General features: G+C 46.1%; 2 protein-coding genes across 2 annotated transcripts; both read right to left on the bottom strand.

Moving 5' to 3' along the window:
• Window positions 1-469: 469 nt before the first annotated feature.
• On the bottom strand, window positions 470-1,944 carry LOC115501395 (C-C motif chemokine 7-like). Its single transcript, XM_030296452.1, has 3 exons — window positions 1,831-1,944; window positions 983-1,100; window positions 470-593 (listed from the first exon to the last, which is right to left on the bottom strand). The coding sequence occupies exons 1-3, from the start codon at window positions 1,904-1,906 to the stop codon at window positions 488-490; spliced, it is 300 nt and encodes a 99-aa protein (XP_030152312.1). The 5' UTR covers window positions 1,907-1,944; the 3' UTR covers window positions 470-487.
• An 8,530-nt stretch (window positions 1,945-10,474) lies between these two features.
• LOC115501013 (C-C motif chemokine 2) lies at window positions 10,475-12,362 on the bottom strand. The gene is made up of 3 exons (XM_030295833.2): window positions 12,212-12,362; window positions 11,354-11,471; window positions 10,475-11,010 (listed from the first exon to the last, which is right to left on the bottom strand). The coding sequence occupies exons 1-3, from the start codon at window positions 12,285-12,287 to the stop codon at window positions 10,905-10,907; spliced, it is 300 nt and encodes a 99-aa protein (XP_030151693.1). The 5' UTR covers window positions 12,288-12,362; the 3' UTR covers window positions 10,475-10,904.
• Between the last annotated feature and the right edge of the window lie 10,660 nt (window positions 12,363-23,022).

Raw genomic sequence — 23,022 nt, 5'->3', positions numbered from 1 at the left:
CAGCTTCATCTTATCCTTTAAAAAGGCATCAAAGTCAGGTTTTACCCAAAAACATGTTTTATGTGAAAATTCAAGAGCTGTACATATAAAAATATTCAGTTCTATAATATTATTATGTTTCATAGGGACATCCCCTCCTAAAAATTAAATATATGTATATTTGCATTGGTTCATGCACAGATACTCACAACACTACAGTGAGGTAGAGAGGAAGGAGCATCCTGTAGTTTTGAAGGGTCTAAAGTGACATGTGTCCAAAGGTTTGCATTTGAAACACATCCAATTCCAGAGCCCATTAAATTAAAATATTAACAACTTAGAAGACATAATACACTACTTAAGAAAAACCATGATTCACATTATTACACAAATTTCATATTCCTTAGAATTGTAATAGAATAATTTCAGAATGCATGTTGGAAAGAACAGGGCATATATATTAATTGTTCCCTGAGTACTGACTTGGCTTCATTGTGGGCATGAAGGTTCATAGCTTTGAGGTTTGGGTTTTCTTGTCCAGGTACTCCATGAAATCCTGGACCCACTTCTGCTTGGGGTCAGCACAGAGCTCCTTGGCCTGTTTAGTCTTGAAGCTGTGGGTAAAGAGGGCAGTTAGATGGAGCACCTTGAAGATTCAGCTTGGGAGCGTAACCTACTCTATGGAAAACTTGCCTGGCCCATTAGCCTGAGGTTAGGAAGGGGCCTCTGGGGAAGCAGCTGTTTTTGCTGACCTAGGTGAAGCCATCTTGGCTCCTAGATGAAAGAACTGACATCTGAACCAATGTCTGGACAGGGAGCTGAAAATGGGAAGTCTCTTTACTTTCTTGAACTCACTTTTCCCATAAAAAAATTCCTGGGGTTGGATTAGTCTAAGCATCTGAGGGTTAAATTCCAACTCGGTCTTATCATAGAACCCAATCCACTGTCTGGGAGCGGAGCTCAAGATCAAGGGATGAGTGTGGGTGGTCATGGCTTCACTCACATCACAGCTTCCCTGGGACAATAGCTGCTGGTGATTCTTCTGTAGCTCTTCAGCTTCTGGATGGGGATTTTTCTAACGGTAAATCTATAGCAGCAGGTGGTTGGGCTATTAATCCCCTCTGTTGAAACAACAACAACAAAGGCTATTGAGGGTGTGTGCTGGGACTTTCATTTGAAAAGTAGGGAACAGTAAGGAGGAGGAGTCAAAGGAAAGGGAAGACACCCACCCTAAATCCCTAAGGACTAGGTCTGTCTTGAAGTACCTAAATCTGTCTTGAAACTCTCTCACTTGCATGGACTGTAAAGTGGAAGGATACCACAGCTCATTAAGAAGAGAAGAGGAACTGGTGACAAATCTGGGTATTTCTAGGAGAGGCTCATAGAATAGTCCAGTTCCTCAGGTCAAGGGGACCCCAGCTATAGGTCCCCCTCTAGGCTCTGAGCAATCTGTTCCTAGTTGTCAGTTTCTCTGATACCTGCAGCCGCTGCAGAACCCTGTCTCTGGATCCTGGGCTGAATGAAGCATAGACCAGATTCTGGGTCTCCTCCTTTCCCCTCTACCATATCTGGAGATACCCTGCACACTCTCCACCAAAGTCCCCTTTTTGATGATTCAAGTCCCCAACCCCTGTTGCAAGGAGCCGGGGCAGTAACTACACGGAGGGTGTGATTACAGAGCTGGAGTTGTGGGAGGACTGGATTTGGGGTCCACGGCTGGAATTCTCATCCAGGCTCTGCCCCGGAGCAGCTGTGTGATCCGCCTCACTCCGTGTCCTTCTCTGACTTTCCTGATTATGAGAACCCAGACATGGGGTGATGGGCTTCAAAGGGAAGGAGAAAGGGGCTTACCTGGCTGAGCAAGTGCCTGGAGGCTGAAGGCAGCAGCTGTGAGCAGCAGGCACAGAAGCGCTGCGGAGACCTTCATGTCTGCAGGGAGCGAGGAACTTGGGCGTGAGAGCTGGAGGTTTCCAAGCTGGTCTCAGCTTCTCTGCTCCTCTGGGGGTTCTGCCTGCCTTTTATAGGGAGAAGACAGGAATAAGAAGAAAGTGAGTGGATGACAGGGCTTTGTTCTTCTGAATGAATCATAGGATGGAATAGTAAATCTGCTGAGCCATTGCCCTCCCCTGAGGAACATACTAGGAAATGAGAGAGAAATGTGATTGATGCTGGCCTGCTTTCCATTCAAGCTCTGGTGTGTTGGTGAGGTGCTGGCTATGCCCAGGCAATGTGTGATCTATGACTGTTACCAAGGGCTCCTTTTTTTTTTTTTTTTGAAATGAAACGCTTTATGTAGAAAAAGAAAGGAAGTAGGGTTACCAAATCAAAGAAATGTAAGGGATTTCCCCAATTTTCCTTTCAGACAGCATCTCCAGGACCCCAGTTTCCAGAGAAAGTAAAACTTTGGCTGGGCTTTAAAATGGACTAAAAAAATCCTTTACTGCTTTAAATCCTGGTGGCTTTTCTTAAACCCAAAGAAGAATGCGATAATAGGACATTAGCAGAAAAGTAGACTTCTCTATTTTTAGAATAATACCTAAAATTGTATATCTAGTAATTAAATGCTATAACAACCCATCTGAAAACAGTGATTTAAAGCAAGAACAATAATTGATTTTGCTTTTGGATATGGGACTTGACTGGCCTCAGCCAGGTAGTTCTTGCTCAGGGATTTTTACATCATTGTAGTTGGATGATGGCTGAGACTGGGGTCATCTCAAGGCTTTCGCTCAGTGTCAGGTGTCTGAGCTGGGAGGTCTTAAACAGCTGGGGATTGGATGAGATGGAAGCTTCTTGCCCCCCACCCCCATCTTTCCAGTGGTCCCTCCACATAGCTGGATATGGATATTTTACATGATGGTTTAAGACTCCCAGGTACAAAGTTAGGGAACATAGAGCACATCTCTTAATTTGAGGACCATAAAAGAATTTGCAGACATGTTTTTAAAACACTATCTGTTTCATAGGCTATCTGAACTACAAAGCACTTAATAAGATCATGGGATGCTGTGGTTTTTAAAATATCGGATTATCTATGAAAATATTATTACAAGTAAAAGAACAGAAGGGATGGGGTGCCTGGGCAGCTCAGTCAGTTGAGTGTCTGACTGTTGGTTTGGGCTCAGGTCATGATCCCAAGGTCCTGGAATTGAGCCCCACGTCAGGCTCCGTGCTGAGTATGGATCATGCTTAAGATTCTCTGCCTCTTTTTAACTCTGCCTCTCTCCCCTACTCACACACTCTCTCTCTCTCTTATAAAAAGAATAGAGGGGAAGCCAAACTTATGAATAAAATCAAAGTGGACTTGCTCAGTTGGAAGCTAAGACAGGAGTCTTCACAACCTCTCTTCTCATATATATCTCAAGGATCTAAAGACTAGATTTTGAAAACCAGTTGTCCGTTTGCTGTTTCAACCTGCCCTTGTTTATATGCACACACTACAAGCTCATCAACCAATCGCTGATGATATTAATGAAAAGGGGGCTTGATGAGAGGCCCTTGGCTTTGTCCATCTTTTCTATTGTTGTTCAGTCTTTATTTAATTTACTTCTGCTCTGATATTCATTACTTCCTCCCTTCTACTAACTGTGGGCTGAGTGTGCCCTTTTTGTTGTCTCTTGAGGTATAAAGTTAGGTTTGTTATTTGAGATCTTTCTTTTTTTCTTAATGTTTGCATCCATTGTTACAAGCATCCCTCTCAGAACTGCTTTTGATGTGTTGCATAAGTTTTGGTTGGTTGTGTTTCCATTTTTGTTACTTTCAAGATATTTTTTTATTTCCCTTGGATTTCTTCTTTGACCCATTGATTGTTTAGGATGCACATATGTGCATATTTTCCAGTTTTCCTCTTATTGATTTATAGTTTCATACCATTGTGTTAGGAAGATACTTGGCATGAATTCAATCTTTTTAAAGTTTGCTAAGCCTTGCTTTGTTATCTATCATGTAACATTGGAGAATGTTTTGTGTGTGATTAAGGAGGTTGTACATTCTGTATACATTCCATTTGATTGGATGGAATGTTCTATATATGTCTGTAAGGTACATTTGATCCAAAGTACTTCTGGTCCAACATTTCCTTACTGATTTTTGTTTGGTTGATCTATCCATTGTTGAAGGGGGTATAAAAGTCCCTTACTATTATTGTGATCTATTTTTCCCCTATGATCCATTAGTATTTGCTCAATATGTTTAGTTTCTCCAATGTTGGGTATAGTTATATTTATGATTGTTATATCCTCTTGATGAATTGACCCCTTTATAATTACATAATGATCTTCTTTGTCACTTATAGTTTTTGGCTTAAAGTCTATTTTTTGCTACATGTATAGTCATTCCTGTTCTCTTTTGGAATATCTTTCCCATCTTTTTTCACATTGAGCCTATGTGTGTTTGTAAAGTCAAAGTGAGTCTCCTGTAGGAAGCATATAGTTGGGTCTTATTTATAATTTTTAAATGTATTTAGCCACAGTATGCCTTTTCTGGAGAATTTAGTCCATTCACATTTGGTGAATATTGATAGGTAAGGACTTGATAATGCCATCTTACTTTTTTCTATTTTGTAGTTCCCTTGTTCCTTTCTCCTATTTCACTTGCTCCCTTCATTTGTGAATTGATGATTTTTCATAGTGGTATTCTTTGATTCCTTTCTCTTTCTTTTTTGTGTATTCACTGTAGATTTTTGCCTTAAGGCTATCATGAGGCTCACATAATACATCTAATAGATACAACAAGCTATTTTATGCCTGACTGCTTGACTTTGACTGCATGCAAAACCTTTACCTTTATATCTCTCCTTTTATGTTTGTTATGCTACATTACCTCTCTTTACATTGTGTAACATTTAACAGATATTGCAGCTATTATTTTTAATAATTTTGTCCTTTAGCCTTTATAGTAAAGTGGTTAATACAGTATAATATTACAGTATTAGAATATTCTGAACTTGACTATTAATTACCTTTACTAGTGTGATGTATATGTTTTCATGTTACTAATTAGTATCCTTTCATTTCAGCTCGAAAAACCCTTTTCAGCATTTCTTATAAGGCAGGTCTATGGTAATGAAGACACCATCCCACTCTCTCCTGACTGTGAAGTTTCTGCTGAGAAATCCTCTGATTACCTTATGGGAGTTCCTTTGTAAGTGACAAGTTTCTTTTCTCTTTCTGCTTTTAAGATTCTCTTTTTGTCTCTGTTTTTTTGACAGTTTTATTACAATATGTCTTCGGAGAAGAGTTTTTAAAGTTGAGTTTGTTTGGGGACCTATGAACTTTATGAATTTGGATATTGAAATCTCTCCCCAGATTTGGGAAGTTCTCAAACATTATTTCTTTAAAGAAGCTTTCTTGGGGTGCCTGGGTGGCTCAGTCAGTTGAGCGTCCGACTTTGGCTCAGGTCATGATCTCGTAGTTCGTGAGTTCGAGCCCTGCATTGGGCTCTGTGCCAACAGCTCAGAGCCTGGAGCCTGCTTCAGATTCTGTGTCTTCCTCTCTCTGCCCTGTTCCCGTTTATGTTCTGTCTCTCTCTGTCTTGCAAAGATGAGTAAACGTTAAAAAAATTTTTTTTAAAGAAGTTTTCTTGCCCCTTCTCCCTCTCTGTCTTTCTGGGACTCCAATAATTCACAGATTTTTTTTTCTTTTAATAATATCCCAGAGATCACATAGGCTTTCTTCAGTCTTCTTCGTTCTTTGTTGTTGTTATTCTCTGACTAGATAAAAGGTCTTCTCCACAAATTCTTTCTTCCCCTTGGTCCATTCTGCTGTTGATGATGTTTATTGTATTTTTTATTTCATTCATTGTATCTTCAGCTCCACAACTTCTTCTTTTTAATGCTTTTTATCTCTTTATTAAACTTCTCATTTTGTTGATGTTTTGTTTTCCTGATTTTGTTGAAAGGACTTTCTCTGTTTTCTTGTAGTTCATTGAGCTTCCTTAAAAAGGCTATTTTAAATTCTTTTTCAGGTAAGTCATAGATCTTCATGCCTTTGGGGTCAGTTACTGGAATGTTATTGTGATCCTTTGGTGGTGTCATGTTTCTTTCATTTTACATATTCCTCGAAGTCTTGTTTTGTTTCTTTGAATTTGAAGAAGAAGCAGCAGTCACCTCCTCTAGTCTTTTTTTTTTTTTTTAGTTTATTTATTTATTTTTGAGAGAGACAGAGACAGAGACAGCACAAGTAAGGGAGATGCAGAGATAAAGGGAAGGAGAGGGGCGTCTGGGTGGCTCAGTCGGTTAAGCCTCCAACTTCAGCTCAGGTCACGATCTCGCGGTCCATGAGTTCGAGCCCCGCGTCGGGCTCTGGGCTGATGGCTCAGAGCCTGGAGCCTGCTTCCGGTTCTGTGTCTCCCTCTCTCTCTGACCCTCCCCCGTTCATGCTCTGTCTCTCTCTGTCTCAAAAATAAATGAACGTTAAAAAAAAATTAAAAAAAATAAATAAATAAAGGGAAGGAGAGAATCCCAAGCAGGCTCCACACTGTCAGCACAGAGTCCAGCATGGAGCTTGAACTCACAAAACCATGAAATCATGACCTCAGCCAAAAACAAGAGTTAACTGACTTGTTAACAAGCTTAGCTGACTGAGTCACCCTGGTGCCCCTCTCCTCTAGTCTTTGCTGACTGGCTTTGGGAGACAACTTCCTGCTAGGGATTTTGAGGCTTTCTCAGAACTTCTATAGATATGTCTGTTCCATTCTTCTTTCTCCTTCTTGTGACAGAGTTCTTAAGCTTGTATGCCTTCTCTCAGTCCTGCAATACACCAGGCTGAATGCTGACAGTCTGTCTTGCTTCCTCAAGGGCATAACTAAAGCTCACATTTATGGTCTCTCCCTGGATCACAGCTGCAGGTGGTTTTCTGTGCTGGACCACTAGCTGTCTGTCAAAGCTTGCTCTTGCCCTTGTCAGGAGCAGTCACAGATGCAGGGAAACAGATGCAGGTTGGGGAGGGGTGTTTTGGTGAAGCTCATAGAGTGCTGAGGGTGCCCGTGGAGCCAGTTAAAAGGATCTGCCAGTGAGATGTCTCCAGTGGCCTGTGGGCGGGCTTCTTGATGAAGTCTGTGGTGCAGTTAGTAGGATCCATGCCCTTTGATGCCTTAAAAAAGTCTTATCTCCTGCCCTGTCAGCCTCTTTTTGTTCCTTGAGTCATGTAGCTCAATGAGTTAGTACTTAGAATGAGACAGGAAACAAATAGATCTCTTTGGTAGCTTCCACCTAGCTGGGGAGCTGGGGAAGCACACCCCAAATGCCCTCACTTTCCCCACAGGAGAAATCAAGGGCTGAGAGGGTCTCTCTCGGCACTGGTCTGTGCCACTTTGGAGAAGGAGTGATGCAGGTAATGTCAGACTGTTCCTTTTGCCCTCTCCAATGCATCCAAACTTGGTTTATTTTTTTCCAACAGCGTGCTGGAACTTCTCCACTAAAAATCTGGACTTTGGTAGATGCTCTCCCATCTGTAGGTGACTGTCCAAGACAGTGTTCCCCAGGAACTCCCAGAATACAGCCAAGAGAGGTCCCTGCAGATTCCACAGCCAGAACCAATATCTGAATGCTTTTGACTTGATGAATGAATGGGTGACTTCTTCCTTGCCATATGGTGCTGGATCACACAGCTCCCAAAAGGCACTTTTGTCCCTGCATGGGTGCAAAATTATTACTGTTAAGGGGGAGATATGAGCAAGGGACATCTTATTTGGCTATCTCACTGACTTCGGTCCTCTGTCCATTACTGTTTTCTTTTGTGATACATAAATAATACTATTTTATCGTATACCATTTTATTCCCTTTTTTCTTTTACTATGTATATATGTATATTTTAGTTATTTTCATAGTAGTTGCTCTGACTACAATTATCATGTATAACAACATGGTTCAGGTTAATGCCATCTTTATTTCAATAGTATCAAAACTTTGATCCCTTGTAGCTTCACTCCTCCTCTACCTTAAAGCTATGTTGAATGGAGAAAGGGGCCATGAGGAATGCAGGTGGCCTCTAAAAATTAGAAAAGGCAAGAAAACAGATTCTTCCCCAGAGCCTCCAAAAGGCATGCAGCCCTACTGACCCATTTTAAACTTCTGGTCTCCAGAACTATAAGGTAATATATTTGTGTTGTTTTAAGCCATTATGTTAATGATAAATTGTTACAGTAGCAATAAGAAACTAAAAGAGATTTTGATATCTGGAATATCTATAAATGGGGTGCTGCCATAATAAATATTTTAAAAAATGTAGAAGCGACTTTGGAATTGGGCAATGAGCACAGGCTGGAAGAATTTCGAGCATGATAGAAAAGGCCTAGATTTCCTGGAACAGACTGTTGGCAGCAACAGGAAATGAATACACCACACTTGGCATTGCCTCCTGAACCAGGGCCTATTGCCAGCGCCTCATGTTCACAGTTTTATCATGCAAGGAGCAAGGACTCCCTTGCTTAGCTGGAGAAAAAAAAAATAGATTCAAGATTTCCTGAAAATGAATAGATGTGGCTTGGAAAGGGAATGCGAGTGGATTGCTTTTGGGCTTGAGCACATGGATTGCCTCTCCCTCGGCCTCCCCTCCTTCCAGACCCTCCATCACAAATCTGCCTGGTTTTAGAGGGTCTGACGCTCCCTAAACTGTATGTGGATGTCCCATTTGCTCGCACTCCATTCCCTTTTGCCACCCTGGCATCCACTGCAGCTGAGGATTTAGTCCTGCTTGGCAATCAAGGATGTAGACTGGAGGAGTGGAGGAGAAGCAGGGAAGGCTACTGGACCTGGCAGATGGGTCAGAGAGTTCCATAAAAAGCAGCCAATAAGTTGTCTTCTGACAGATGTATCAAGGCACTTTGGGGAGCTTGGAGTTTGATAGAATCCCTCAGCCTGAACCAGGGACCCTGGACTATCTTGGGAATATGGAAGCAGAATCCCCTTTATTCATCTCCAGCTCCAACTGTTGGAGATGGAGGTTTTCCAACACACACACTCCCAGATCCTAGAACCTAGGTTCTGCCAAATTCCTATTTGTAGCACATTATCACCCCCATTTTACTGATGGAAACTCAGAATACCCAATCTGCTCTGAATGACAGAGTGAGTCAATGCCAGGACTGGGATTAGAACTCGAGTGTCCCTGCCAGCCAGGGTTTTCCCCAGCTGCTGAAGGCATTGCCTGGTCTAGCTTGATACAGTAGCCATCTCACCACCAGACTAGACTGGTGAATCTGCAAAATCACCACGCAGAATTTATTCAATAGGGCAAGAGATCTGCTTTCTTTAAGTGGAAGGGCTGCCTGTGCTTAGATGGGTCAAATGCCTCACCGGTAGGTCAAATGCCATGCAAGGAAGTACAGACCTTAGGTGGACATTCAGGGAAAAGAGATCCAACCATATAAATGGATGATCCTGTGCTCCTTGGATTGAAATGGGGGATAGTGGTGAAGAGAAGCACGTTCTGATTTCAGGTAAACTGTCTCTTAGAATGTGGATTGTAGAAAGGGCTTCTGAGTCTTAGGTCACAGGTCCTTCTCTTCCATCTACAACACACAGCATTTCACTCTACCTAGCTCATTCTTCTCCAAAGCTGCTTCTTGGGCTCCATATTCAAGCACTCATCATCTCTTTCTTGGATCATGACAGTAGCCTCTCCCTTGTCCATACTTCTCCAAACGTGTATGAAGCCAATAAGTTACATTTACTGAAACTCACCTTTGAATCTTTGAACATGGCATGTCCTTCCTCATTGGCTCAAACATTGTCAACATCTCCTTTTAACCTATGAAGTTGAGTACTGACTCACCATCCTGACATTCAAAACCCTTTCCCAACTTTTCTTTCTAAACTTCCCCAACACTTGACACTGACATGGACCCCAACTCCCACCTGATTGGTTTTCACCCTCTTTGATGTACACACCATCATCATTTCTACCTCCAGGTATTTGGCTCCATTCTTCTTTCTCCTCTTCTAAATGATACTGTAATTTTTCTAGAAAAATCTCATGTATTCATCAAGGAGAAGTTCAAGTCATATCTTCTTTATGAAATCTGAATCTGACTGTCTTATCAGTGGTCATTCAGTTTCTCCTTGATTTCCCAAAGTCGGCAGTGTCTGTATTACTCCAAGTTGGAAGATTACTTGGAGGGGGAGAGGTTGGGGACAAGTATCCCAGGTAGGGGGGCAGTAGTAGTAGATGATGAGAGAGATTGAGGGCAGGGGTCAAGGGCTGTGAGAAAGGACATGGGGCGTTGCTAAGGAGACAGGGTGACAAGGGTAATTGGGATCTGGACAGATGGTCTTGGGGACTAGAGTGGTAGGGCTGGAATGCTTGACTGGGTCCTGACTTAAAGATTCTTCTATAGGCACTCAGATTTGCCTACCCAGTGAAAAAGACCAGGGCCAATCCACATTGTCACTCCTCCCAACACAAGCCCACCCTCTGCAAACATGTTCCCTCCTAATCACCAAGATTACACTCAGCTTTTTAATTTCTTTCAAGAAAACACCAAAGGCAGTTTTGTACAAAAATATATATTTATATATTGATCAATAGTTATATAGTATATATCTCCACAATAGCATTTCTAGCAATTCTTTAGAATTTAAAACATAGTCTTTGTATTAATGGTCCTTGCAAGGACACTCACACCATCCCAGGGGTGGAACTTCCCCCCCTCCCAGAGAAAACCAATTTGTCTGGTCTCCATATGTAAAACAAAAACAAAAACAAAAACAAAAACAAAAACAAAAACAAAACCCTAGTATCCAGGGAAGATAAATTTAAAACATCAATAACTTAAATAAGATTAACAGTACTTCAGGCATCGTGTGAGTATCAATAAACAAAGTTTGTAGTCTTTGAAATTATAATAAAATAACATCAGGAGGGCATTTAGGGAAAACTAGAAGAAAATAAATTAATTTTAGATTCTTCGGTTTCAGAGTGAGTAGTCAAGGCTTTGCAGTTTGGGTCTTCTTGTCCAGGTGCGCCATGGAATCCTTGACCCACTTCTGGTTTGGGTCAGCGCAGATCTCCTTGTTTAGGATGGTCTTGAAGCTGTAGGAAGAGAGAACACAGTCAGATAGAGTTCCACTGAGATCTCAGCCTATGACGACAGCCCATTCTGCCCCAGGAAGCTGCCATGGGAACAAGAAGAGGAAGGCAGGTGGAGAGAGGACATCAAGGCGTCCTGACTTCCCGCTAAAGAAATTGGGAGGGTCTGTGTAAGCACTCAGATGGAGAGTGATGTTGGCAGTCACCTTGTCCCTTGTGGCCTCAGTTTTCCCACTGGGCACCTTTGAGGATGAGATTAGATGGCCTAACTCTCTAAGTCTGTAAGGCTTGTCCCTTGCTACCCAAGGAAGAACTGGCCCAGGGAGGGCTGGTGTGTTCCACTTACATCACAGCTTCTTTGGGACACTTGCTGCTGGTGACTCTTTTATAGCTCGCCAGCCTCTGCATCGAGATCTTCTTATTGGTGAGTGTATAGCAGCAGGTGACTGGAGAATTAATTGCATCTGGAAATAGAACCACAAAGAAAAAGCATGTTAGGATGGGTTAGATTCTTCTGATCTTAATCATAGCAAGAAAGAGTAGGAAGGAGCAGGAGAAGGGAAGTCAGGAGTAGAGGTAGAACTCATAAATCCCAATATTTCTGCCTATGCTTCAGAGCTAGAATGGCATGCTGACTCAGCTTCCTCTGCTTTATAATGGGTATATAGCATTGATAATGAGCGGTGGGAAGGGGGAGCTGTTAAAACTAGATAATTCCTGGGAGTATCATTAATCACTGATCCTGGAAGTAGTGAGTAATCCAAATTATCAGGTTCAGAGAAGATCAGCTCAGGGAACCCAGCTATGGGTCCCCCTCTAGGCTCCAAGTTGTGAGTTTCTCTGATACTTGCTGCCTCGGGATGCTGGACCGAACGAAGCATAGACCAGATTCTGGGTCTCCTCCTTTCCCCTCCACCATATCTGGAGATACCCTGCACACTCTCCACCAAAGTCCCCTTTTTGATGATTCAAGTCCCCAACCCCTGTTGCAAGGAGCCGGGGCAGTAACTACACGGAGGGTGTGATTACAGAGCTGGAGTCGTGGGAGGACTGGATTTGGGGTCCACGGCTGGAATTCTCATCCAGGCTCTGCCCCGGAGCAGCTGTGTGATCCGCCTCACTCCGTGTCCTTCTCTGACTTTCCTGATTATGAGAACCCAGACATGGGGTGGTGGGCTTCAGAGGGAAGGAGAGAGGGGCTTACCTGGCTGGGCGAGCACCTGGAGGCTGAAGGCAGCAGCTGTGAGCAGCAGGCACAGAAGCGCTGCGGAGACCTTCATGTCTGCGGGGAACGAGGAGCTTGGGCGTGAGAGCTGGAGGTTTCCAAGCTGGTCTCAGCTTCTCTGCTCCTCTGGTTCCTCTGGCTGCTCTGCCTGCTTTTTATGGAAAGTCAAGAGGGCGGAGCTAAGAGAAAGTTTGGCCCAGGGCAGCATCATTCTCAATGAATGACAAAGTGGAGTCATAAACGTGCTGAGCAAGGATAGTGCCCTGGGAGGTTTCCAGGAAGCAGGAGGGAAGTCGTGAGTCTGGACTGGACACTTTTTCCGTTTGCTGCTAAGACCAAAAGAAGTGGGGTGGGTGGGGTACAGTTATGTCCAGAGCGACCACAGATGTGAACACAACAGGATTTTCTTAAGAATTCCACTTTCTCTGAAGCGAAAATTCTGTGGTTGAAAAGGAAGCAAGGAAACAGAGATCACGAGAGATGACAGCATCTCACGCCCCCCTCTAGCCAACCTTTAGGCAACAGCCCGTGGGGTTTTCAAGCCAGGAAGGGGCCCCGAGGCCTTGGTGGACTCCCCAGCAGCATAATAAATCCATTTGCTTCTTAAAATCCAGGATGGTGGCACAGTTGAAGCTGAGCCAAACTATAGGATTTTATAACCATAGAATTGAATTCCAAGATTCACTGGGTTTAAGACATGGCAGATGCCACAGAGGTCATGTAGTGCTACAGATAAATTGCGTGTCATACTCATACAGTGCTTGCCGTGTGCCAGGAATATTCTATGCCCTTTACATGTGCTAAGTCTTTCACTTCTCCAACCCCCATCCGGTAGGTATTGTTAATTCCCATTTTAGAGATCAGACAACCGAGGCACAGACAGCTTAAGTCACCTGCCAAGGTTCCCAGGGTAGGACCCAGTGTGTCTGTGCATCACCACTGTGACACATCCTCCAACCGGCTGCCTCGTAATATACCTGGGTGCCCTCTGTCCTCCACATCTGCCAAAGTAGCGGGCATCCGAAGGGGAATGGAGAAACATCCCTCGTGGTTAGGTCACTGTGGGATTTGGAGTCTGTGGTTATACGGCAGGCAGGCAGAAGTCGGGCAGCGCATGCCCCCTTCCTTTCTGGATTCCCAAGAAGAGCCGGTGAGCAGATGGGACAGTGTTACAGGATTCAAATGTCTGCTTTAGTGCCACAGCTCTGCCTTAGATGTCCTCAGAAACCCCCAGAATCACAGTCATAAAAGCTTAAAGGTGTTCACATTGATCTCAGTGAATCCGTTTCTTCTGCAAATATGATAGGATTCCTTGAGGCATGTTATTAGATGAGCAGAGCCTAGAATTCAGATCTCAGCTTCCTCATTCCACTGCTGCCAAGAGCTTTTCCCTCTTATTAGTGGAAACCCTTCCCTAATCTCTCTGAGTGTCCTTTGCCAGGGACTGGGAGGGTTGCATCCCCTTTGCCTGTGGAGCCCATCCATTCTTTGGGTTCTGCCCAGGTTAACAGGTTGAAAGATGTTGAGATCCTGGTTCAGTCATGTCATGGTCAGTCCTAGGACCCTGGACCAAAAAACTGGGAGAGATGGTGTATTTCCACATCTGCTCTTTTATGTGAGGAAACCATATTCCAGACGGGAAGGCCAACGGGAGGTCTCTGGCCAACAGGAAAACTTCTTGGCTTCTCGGAGTGTTTAGATGGACTTCTGAGTATCTGAAGCTAAGTATCTACTGCCAGGAAGGGTCATCAGTTTTGGAAAGTGACTCGGTCTCTGTGAGTGTGAGATAATCAACAGACCCAAGATGAAGGGAGTGGGAATCAGAGGAGAAGGTGTCTTGATAGCTGTCTCCCTCCCACCTTTGCTGTCAAGCAGCGATGCTCTCCTCAGCTGGAAGGTCAGTCACAGGGGAGGAGAAACAAGTGGAAATTCCCACTCTGAGGCAGCTTTGGAAGTTCCCGGATCCCATGGAAAATAATGAGTTTGGCCGGAGCCCGCATTCCAGATGCTGGGCCTGGAGCCAGCGCCGTCTCACGTGGGGCTGTGCTGGGAATGTTCCGACACAAGGTCTGGATCGGGCCCCTGCTTAGGAGTGGACAAGGGAAAGGCCCAAAGTAGAACACTGTGGAGAGGCAGGGTCAAGGTTTTGCAGCTCTCTGGAATACATAGGCCCCCAGCCCCCTGCTTATCAACTCAGAGATGAAGAATGGAAAAGTGAATAACTCCTTGGTGAATAATCCTCCTTTCCTTTCTTCCAGTGGGGCTCACCCCCACCCCCCACAGACATCCTCCGCATGGGCCTTTGTCATCACCCCAGACTCCCACTCAGTGTCAGGGGAAATGGAAAGAGGAACTAAGACTGAGCTTTCTAGAAATATCAGAAGCCAGCACCTCGCCCCTGCCTTGGTTTGCTTTGTAGTTACTGCAAAGTCTCCATCCAGCATGGTGCCCCCTTCCCCCATTCTGCCACTCAGGCTTTTGAGTGAGACACACAGTAGGCTCTGCACCAGCCAGGTCTTTTCTAGATACCTCCCCCAGACCTTCTTCCAGGTTACTCTTAGTTCCAGAGCCCATTTTCCTGGGACCCCAACTCTGTGATCTGGTTCCTTTCAAGGACTAGAAATCCATTCTTTATTCTTATACAGAATGTCAGATAAGCACAGGACCTTGGAGATCATCATCCTGTTTCATTGATGGGGAAACTGAGGCCAAGAAGGAGACAGTGACGGGCCTGAGGTGACATAGAAAACTAATGGCAGATTGGGTCCATTTCTGGGCTCTCCATGTAGCCCCCTTGCTCATATCCTGCATTGTCTGCTTAGCATCTCCTCCGTGCAGAGCACCAGGAAGGGGACTGGGGTAAGGGGAAGGAGAAATGAACCAGACATGAAGCTTGCTTTCCAGAAGTATCCATGGGAAGTGGGGCTGGGTTGATGAAAACACCTGAACTGGTTCACCCCAAGCTTCCAGCACGAAGGCATTTACTGCGTTCCGGGATGGACCTGCCCTACGTCTATTTGCATGAAGGAGCCAAGGATATTACAGGGGGTGGGGGGAGTGGGAGTCAGGGGGGTGCAGATAACCTTTGCAAGAGAAAGAAAGATTCATCTGCAATGGCCCGGGTTCTTTGGAGAGGGGGGAGGGAGTGGTGTCCCAGCTTGCCACTCAGACTGCCTTCTGGGCCAGCCCTCATGGACCAGCCCTTGACCCTACAGTGAGGGGCTATCATGGGGTGGGGGGGTGAGCATAAGTAAACTGTTAGGGTAATTGTCGTGTGAGACACTGCGGATCCTTCGATAGACTGTAAGGAAGGACAGCAGAGCAGGGAAGGAATCACTTTCGTCAGTTAGAGATCGCATTGCCCAGGGTGGCCTGAGCAGTGTCAGTGGGACAGGTGAACACACTGGAGGTGCCCCTTGTAAAGGTGCTGAACTGGGGGGTGGATCTTAGGGAAACAGAGATCATGAAAAGCAGGCGGAGAGACACAGAGGAACATTTTACCACCTTTGCTGGACCCTTGCTTTTAAGGGAAATTCAAGAGACAAACAATTGCCCTCACTGGATAGACCAGAGCTGCTGAGGCTCAGGGAAGGCTGGGTCGTAATGCATTTAAGGTGGGCACGGGGTTTGGCAGGTTCTGGAAACTTGGGTGAGTGCTCGATGGAGGAGGGGCACATTTTGTAAGGAACTTACAGACCCTGCAAATGTAAAGTCCTTGCACATCTCCATGGGATTTTGTTAAAGTGCAGATTCTGGTCCCTGGTCTCGGGTGGGCCTGAGATCCTGCATTTCCAACCAGCTCCCAGGTGATGTTGATGATACTGGCCCATGATCCCATTAGAACAATCTTAAAAGGGATGAGTATGGGAAATCTGGGGCAGGTGGGGGAAGAGAGCAGCCCATTTTGTCCAGATGAAGGTTCCTACCCCTGGCTCCCGGCTAGGCTTCAAGGGCCATCTGGAATTGTCTTCCGTATTTATGTGACTGTGTAGTTTTCTAGAGAGAGAGAGAGACCATCGCTTCCATCAGATTAGCAAAGGCATCCTTGACCTCCAAACAGTTAAGAACCAATGAACCTATCAAAAAAGGAGAGTTCCGGTCTGCACCCCAGACCCACTGAGTCAGAATCTGTAGTTTTGTTATATAAAGCTGTATTTTTTCTAAGATGCCCTCCCCTGGGCCTCAGGTGATCTCCAGCCTGTGTTTGGACACCCCTGGGCTAAACCGTAGGGTCCACGAAGCAGAGGCTATGCTGGCCGGGCCAGGTGACACTAACAGAAAAGAGGCACAGGCGGAAGAAAGGAAAGAAACCAGAGGAGAAAGAGCGAGAGAAGGGGGAGGAAGAAGCAGCCGCCTGGACTCCTGGGAAGAGCTCCAGGCGGCATCCGAACGCCAGGGCCAGAGGTCTGGCTCTTTCTCTGTCAGGCTGTGTGGCCTTGCACAACCCCCTTGACCTCTCTGGGCCTCTTCCGTAAAGTGTGATTACTAAGACAGCTGTTTCTAATATTGTCACGAGACTTGTCTGAAGTGATAAACCAAGGGTGCTTTGTAAGCAGCGTGTAAAGAGCTGTGTCACTCTAAGGACCTGAGCAAGCTCCAGGAGGCCTCGGGGTACCCATGCCAATCCTAGGCAGCAGATGCTTTCATTTCTTTCTGTGAAAGTTTACTGGGCATCTGTAGTATAACGCAGTGGGGTTTAGACTTACTAAGCTCTTCCTAATCTCCGTTCTCTTGTCTGCCTAGGGACAGAGGGAGAGCCTTTGGGGGCTGACCAAAGCCTGAGTTAGGCAGAAGCAGCCCCAGAATCGAGTTAGGGCCTCGGGTCCTCACACAGCCAGCTCTCACGGGAAGCTCCCATTGTGACAGGCCCTTGTCTGCCTTCAGACCTCGGCGTGGCTCTCAGCCCCTCCCTCTGCTTCTAGAAGTCTCTGTGCTGTGCTCTGTCCTACCTCAAGGCTCCAGCCTGTGCTGCATCCAGCGCCCGGTGCGTGTCTTTCCTGCAGCGGGGTTCTCAATAAATAGTGTTTTATTGAACCAATGAACAGTCCAAGAATTTCAAATCGTTGCCCCAGATATCTGAATCGCAGGGTGGTTTACTCTCAGACAGGGAGATGAATACAGAAGCAAGGCTGTGGTTTTCCCAAGTTGCCTACTGGTTCTATCCGGGGAAGAGGTACTGGCAGGGCTGGGGGGCACAAGCCAGGGAGAGATTTTCAGCGACCACACGGGCCCTTCTTGGGGGATGAGCCGCTTCTCTTTCTTGGTTGCAAAATGTTGCATCCTGACAAAGGGAAACTTCCCGGGGGAACAAAGAGCTCCTTCTTAGCTAATGGTTTCAGCTGGCATAGCCGGGTAGCCCCAGGTTGCAAAGCGCTGGCTCTCCATTCATAAGCTTCTTCTGCCTTTACTGTAGATCAGAGCCTGAGAGAGTCTGGATGAACACGCAGACAGTATTTGCCTGGGCGGGGGAGGGAAGAAGTTGGGGGTATGTGGTTTCGCACAGCACACACATCTCTTTGTCTTCGATGCAAGGATTTGGAATAAAGCATTGCCAAATAGCTCAACTTTGCAACGTATATATTACTCAGAAATACAGTCAGGGTAATGACAGAAACTTCACAAGCACATTGTTCTCTCCGGAGCTGTTGATGATGGAGCGGGCATGGCGAGCAAGCAGGAGCCAGTCGTGGGCAGGGACTTTTGTTTGTGTGATCCTGGCATTAGCACCTAGCATGGGGCGCATCAATGACTAGAGGGGGCACAGTTAGAGCAAGGGAGAGAGACAGACAAGAATCAATGAATTAGGGAACTCTCAGAGCTGCGTGTGCCATAGAGATTCCTCCCTGAAAAGCCCTGACCGGCTTAATTTAAAATGGGGAAAAGAGGGGCGTCTGAGTGGCTCCGTCGGTTGAGCGTCCGGTTCTTGGTTTCGGCTCAGGTCGTGATCTCACAGTTTCGTGGGTTTGAGCCTCGTGTCGGGCTCTGTGCTGGCAGTGAAGAGCCTGCTTGGGATTCTCTCTCCCTCTCTCTGCCCCTCCTCCACTCACGATGTCTCTGTCTCTCTCAAAATAGGTGAATAAGCTTAAAAAAATTAAATGGGGGGAAAAGAGGGTTGCCCAGGATGTTAGCGCACTCCCTAAATCAGAGCAGACAAGCTGTGTGTATGCATGTGTGTGCTGTGGGAAGTGCCTGGTGACCCAGAGCTTAACTTTTTCCAGTGAGACTGCCAGCTGCTATTTATTTTCCCTAAGGCAAACCTCCTTTGTTTAGAGAAATCTTACTGAAGCAGTAGAAGTAGGCACTCACTGCGTTGTAGGCACTCAGTCCTCATTGTCCTTGATGAAGGGAGCAAAGAGCCTTTGGTGGCCAAAGGGAAAGACTGGCCCTCTTAACACTCCATGCTATGCAGAGCTGGACATGGGGGAGAGGATGGATACATTTGCTTAAGGACCAAGGACCTCCTAAGGGGAGAAAATTCAGGCCCCTTCTCTTGAGTCCAAAGTTCTTAGACACTCTCCATGTTGATACAGCCATCGCATGGTAAGGGCCATGGCCAAACCTGCCAGTGTAAAATGAAGACACCGTGACTTTGGGAGCCCCGGGGTAGCACTGCGGCCAGGACTAGAGGGGGCACAGTTAGAGCAAGGGAGAGAGACAGACTTTGGGTTGTGTGGGGCCAGCAGTCCACAGTCATGCCACAGGGCAGTGCCAGAAGCATTGGCAGCCGAGAGCCCTGGCCACTGTGCTTGACATTTAGCAGTAGGACTTGGAGCTCGACTGGACAGGTCCCCAAGGCTCTTGGGAGCTGTGACAAGGTTGGGAGCAGCCACTTAAGCACAGACAGAGATTTCCTCCTAATCTGGACAACTTGGGGGTTCTGAGGATAAAGGAGCAGAGAACCATTTGTGCCCCAAGATGACAGAAAAGACTATATTGGACACACACACACACACACACACACACTTGTTTGCTGTGGACAGTTCACTTTCCAGCACATCACGTGCTCCCAATATAGTTGGGATGTCCTTCTATCCCCAAGCTATGACAAACTTCGCCATGACACAATTCTGATTTCATGATGAGGATAACCATTAGTTTTAAGTATTTACTGAATGTCTTCTAGAACTTCTGTGTGGTTACCAAGGAAAGATTTCAAAATTGTGGGCCATGAGGCACCCATGATTGGAATTCTTTGCATGTGCTTTATGATTCATTAGATCATGTGAATCTAGCAAGGGTATCGTTATGTAGATGAGGCCGATATCGTCACTCCCATGTTACAGATGCGGACGTCGAGGCATAGCAGTTGGCTTGCTCAGGGATGAGGGAGCTGGAAGCAGCGGGGCTAGGACTGAAACCTAGGTGTTCCCACTCCAAGGCCAGTCTTCTCCATGCTCTCCCAGTCCTTTCCTTTTCCTGCTCATTCTCCTTTCTCTTCTCTCTAGAGCTCACCTCTGTCCACCATGTCCATGGAAGGCTTAGTAGAGAGGTGCTGGGTCAAGGGAAGGAAAAGATCAGGGGATGAAAAGGAACTGATAGGGAAGGCCTCTAATGGCTCCTGGGCCCCTCAAGTGAGGCCAGCATCGCATCATTTCAGCATTGGCCCACTCTCTGGACTTTGTCATCTCCCTGACCTTCTGCATTTCATGGAGTTCAACTTAGTCATCGATTTCTTTGACCACAGGCTTCCACTTCCTTCCCCTTTGAGCAACTCCACATGCACTGTGTCAGCTCCTCCAGGGCCCTCCACCCCTACCTGGTTTCCTTGCCTCCCCGCCTTGCCAATTCTTGCGTTTCCATGGTTCCCACGTGCTGGTACCCAAATGCAGGCCATCTGACCACACCCCCTAACTCCTGACCATCCCATTGTCCTGGATAAGCACCCCAGTGATGCTGGCACACATGCCTCGTCCTTTCCATCCTGCGTACCCCAAAACTCAGGCTCCAGGCTCAGGCTCCAGTGCTCTCAGGAGACAACATACCCCCTGAGGAAGCAGAGACTGTGTGGCTAGAATTCCCTCCGTGCTCATCCCTGTGCCCAGAGCGTAAATCTGTTTTCATCTTCTCAAATCTCTTCTCTCCTGCAGAAGAGCTTGTCCCTCTTGTTGAGGGTCACTGATTGATCTACATCCTTGAACCCCTGCAGACTGCTCCAGAAAGCTGTTTTTCTCCATTAGCTCCGTGTTATTTCTGGCTCTCTCTTTCTACTCTTCCCTTCCTTTAACCCAACGGGCATGCTCAGGTCTTCTTTGTTTAAAAGAAACCTATTTCCAAGGCACCTGGGTGGCTCAGTCGGTTGGGCGTCCAACTCTCGACTTCAGCTCAGGTCATGATCTCACAATTCATGAGTATGAGCCCTGAATGGGATCATCTGCACTTGGGATTCTCTGCACTTGGGAATCCCTGCACTTGGGACTCTCTCTCCTTCTGTCTCTGGCCCTCCCCACTTGCTCTCTCTCTCAAAAATAAATAAACAGTTTGGGCGCCTGAGGGGCTCAATGGATTAAGCATCTGACTCCTGATTTCAGCTCAGGTCATGATCCCAGGGTCATGGGATTGAGCCCCTCATCAGGCTCCATGTTGACTGTTCAAAGCCTGCTTGGGATTCTCTCTTCCTCTCTCTGTCCCTCCCCTGCTTGCACTATCTTTTTCTTTTTCTCTCAAAACAAATAAATAAACTTAAAAAATAAACATCAGGGCGCCTGGGTGGCTGAGTCGGTTAAGCATCTGACTTCAGGTCAGGTCATGATCTCACAGTTCGTGAGTTCGAGCCCCATATCGGGCTCTGTGCTGATAGCCCAGAGCCTGGAACTTGCTTCAGATTCTGGGTCTCCCTGACTCTCTGCCCCTACCCTGTTCATACTCTGTCTGTCTCTGTCTCTCAACAATAAATAAATGTTTAATAAATAAATAAATAAACATTTAAAAAAACCTGTTTCCCTTAGCCCCATCCTCCCTCAAAGGGCATCCTTCTCTCTTTCTTTCCTTCTTTTCCTGGGACAAAACTTGAATCACTGATTTCTACTTTGGTCTCTGTGCTCTCTCCTACAATTAATTCCTTACTCTGTTTCCATTTACTTCCCGCATCCATCGCTCAGCTGAAAATCTTATGGTCTCGGCAGTGACCTTCTCTCTTATCACTTCCTGCAGAGGATTCCCCACAACCTGATCCAGTGTGAAGTCACTGCCATGTTAATGCTGCCTGCAGCCCGCCCTTTCAGGAAATCCTGCCCACCTTTGCGTCTGAGGCTTTGTTCTCTTCCCTATTGCTTTCTGCTGCTTCTTTTTTTTTATTTTTTTTTTAATTTTTTTTTCAACGTTTATTTATTTTTGGGACAGAGAGAGACAGAGCATGAACGGGGGAGGGGCAGAGAGAGAGGGAGACACAGAATCGGAAACAGGCTCCAGGCTCTGAGCCATCAGCCCAGAGCCTGACGCGGGGCTCAAACTCACGGACCGCGAGATCGTGACCTGGCTGAAGTCGGACGCTTAACCGACTGCGCCACCCAGGCACCCCTCTGCTGCTTCTTATACACTGTGTTTGCTGGTGTCTCTTCCCTGTGCATCCCTGAATACTGCTTTTCTCTAAGGATTCATATTTTCACTCCTACTCTTCATGACAGTTGGCAAACTGGTGGTCCACAACTTGGTTCTGTTTGCATAGAGATTAAAGAGAAGAAAAATTAATTGCTAGCATGTAAAATTGACCGATGTCTCACTTAAAACTGTGGGCACCTGGTTTGTCTTGGTAGAATCAGACCTGGCAACATGGACCCCGTATGCCCACACGGCAGTCACCCGTGAGAGCAGAGGGGTGGCTGTCCCTTTGGATGAAGCCTATGTTCCCGGGTTCACCAGAGATGCCTCCCTCCCCCACAGTTGCTCTGTTACCTGTTGCTGGGTTCCCTTCACTCACTCGTCTTCTCTACCTGACCTTTGTGGTAGCTGAATTTGTTACCCTGGGTCTAGACTCTTTTTCCTCTGGACTCATTGTCTAACAAACTACTTGAGGTGACCTCTAGACTTGTGTTTGTATCAGCCCACTGGGCATTTACACCTGGATGTCACTCACTTCCAACAAAGACATCCTTCCTTCTGTGTATCTCCCCTTTCCCTCCCCCTCTTCCTTCCTTGTCTTCTTTCAACCAAGATGCAATAAGTCCCTGTGGCCAATGTGACGTTTCTACCCAGGAGGAATTTGGGGAATTGGTTTGGCTGGAAGACGTGGTATAGGACTGCTGTTGGGATTGCGTTTGCACATGAGCCGCATTATTTTCCCTTAGTTTACTCATTCATTTGGGGTGGCTTTGGGAAGAGAGTCTATGGAGAATTTTTTTTTAAAGTTTTTACTTAAATTCCAGTCAGTTACCATACACTGTGTTATTAGTTTCTAGTGTAGATGATTAGTTTCTAGATTAGTTTCTAGTGTATAATGATTCAACACTTCCGTACATCAGCTGGTGCTCATCACAACAGGTGCACTCCTTAATCCCCATCCCCTATTTCACCCATCCCCCTACCCACCTCCATTCTGGTGACTCTCATTTTGTTCTCTATAGTTAAGAGTCTGTTTCTTGGTTTGCCTCTCTCTCTCTCTCTCTCAACCTCATCTTTGGAGAATTTTTGAGGAGGGGTTTCAAAGCTCGCCAAATCGTCCCCTGATACTGTCTCTATGTGCGCCTACTCTTCCAGGTGCCATGCTGAGTGAGAGGAAGGCAGATACGTCCTGGCCCCCAGTCCCTGGTATCATGTTACTCCCAGATCTGCTCCCCCCACCAAGAATTCATCTG

Source organism: Lynx canadensis, chromosome E1, assembly GCF_007474595.2.
Source record: "Lynx canadensis isolate LIC74 chromosome E1, mLynCan4.pri.v2, whole genome shotgun sequence".
NCBI lineage: Eukaryota > Metazoa > Chordata > Mammalia > Carnivora > Felidae > Lynx > Lynx canadensis.
Note: the sequence above shows the minus strand (reverse complement) of the source record. Positions and strands in the feature narration are given on the sequence as shown.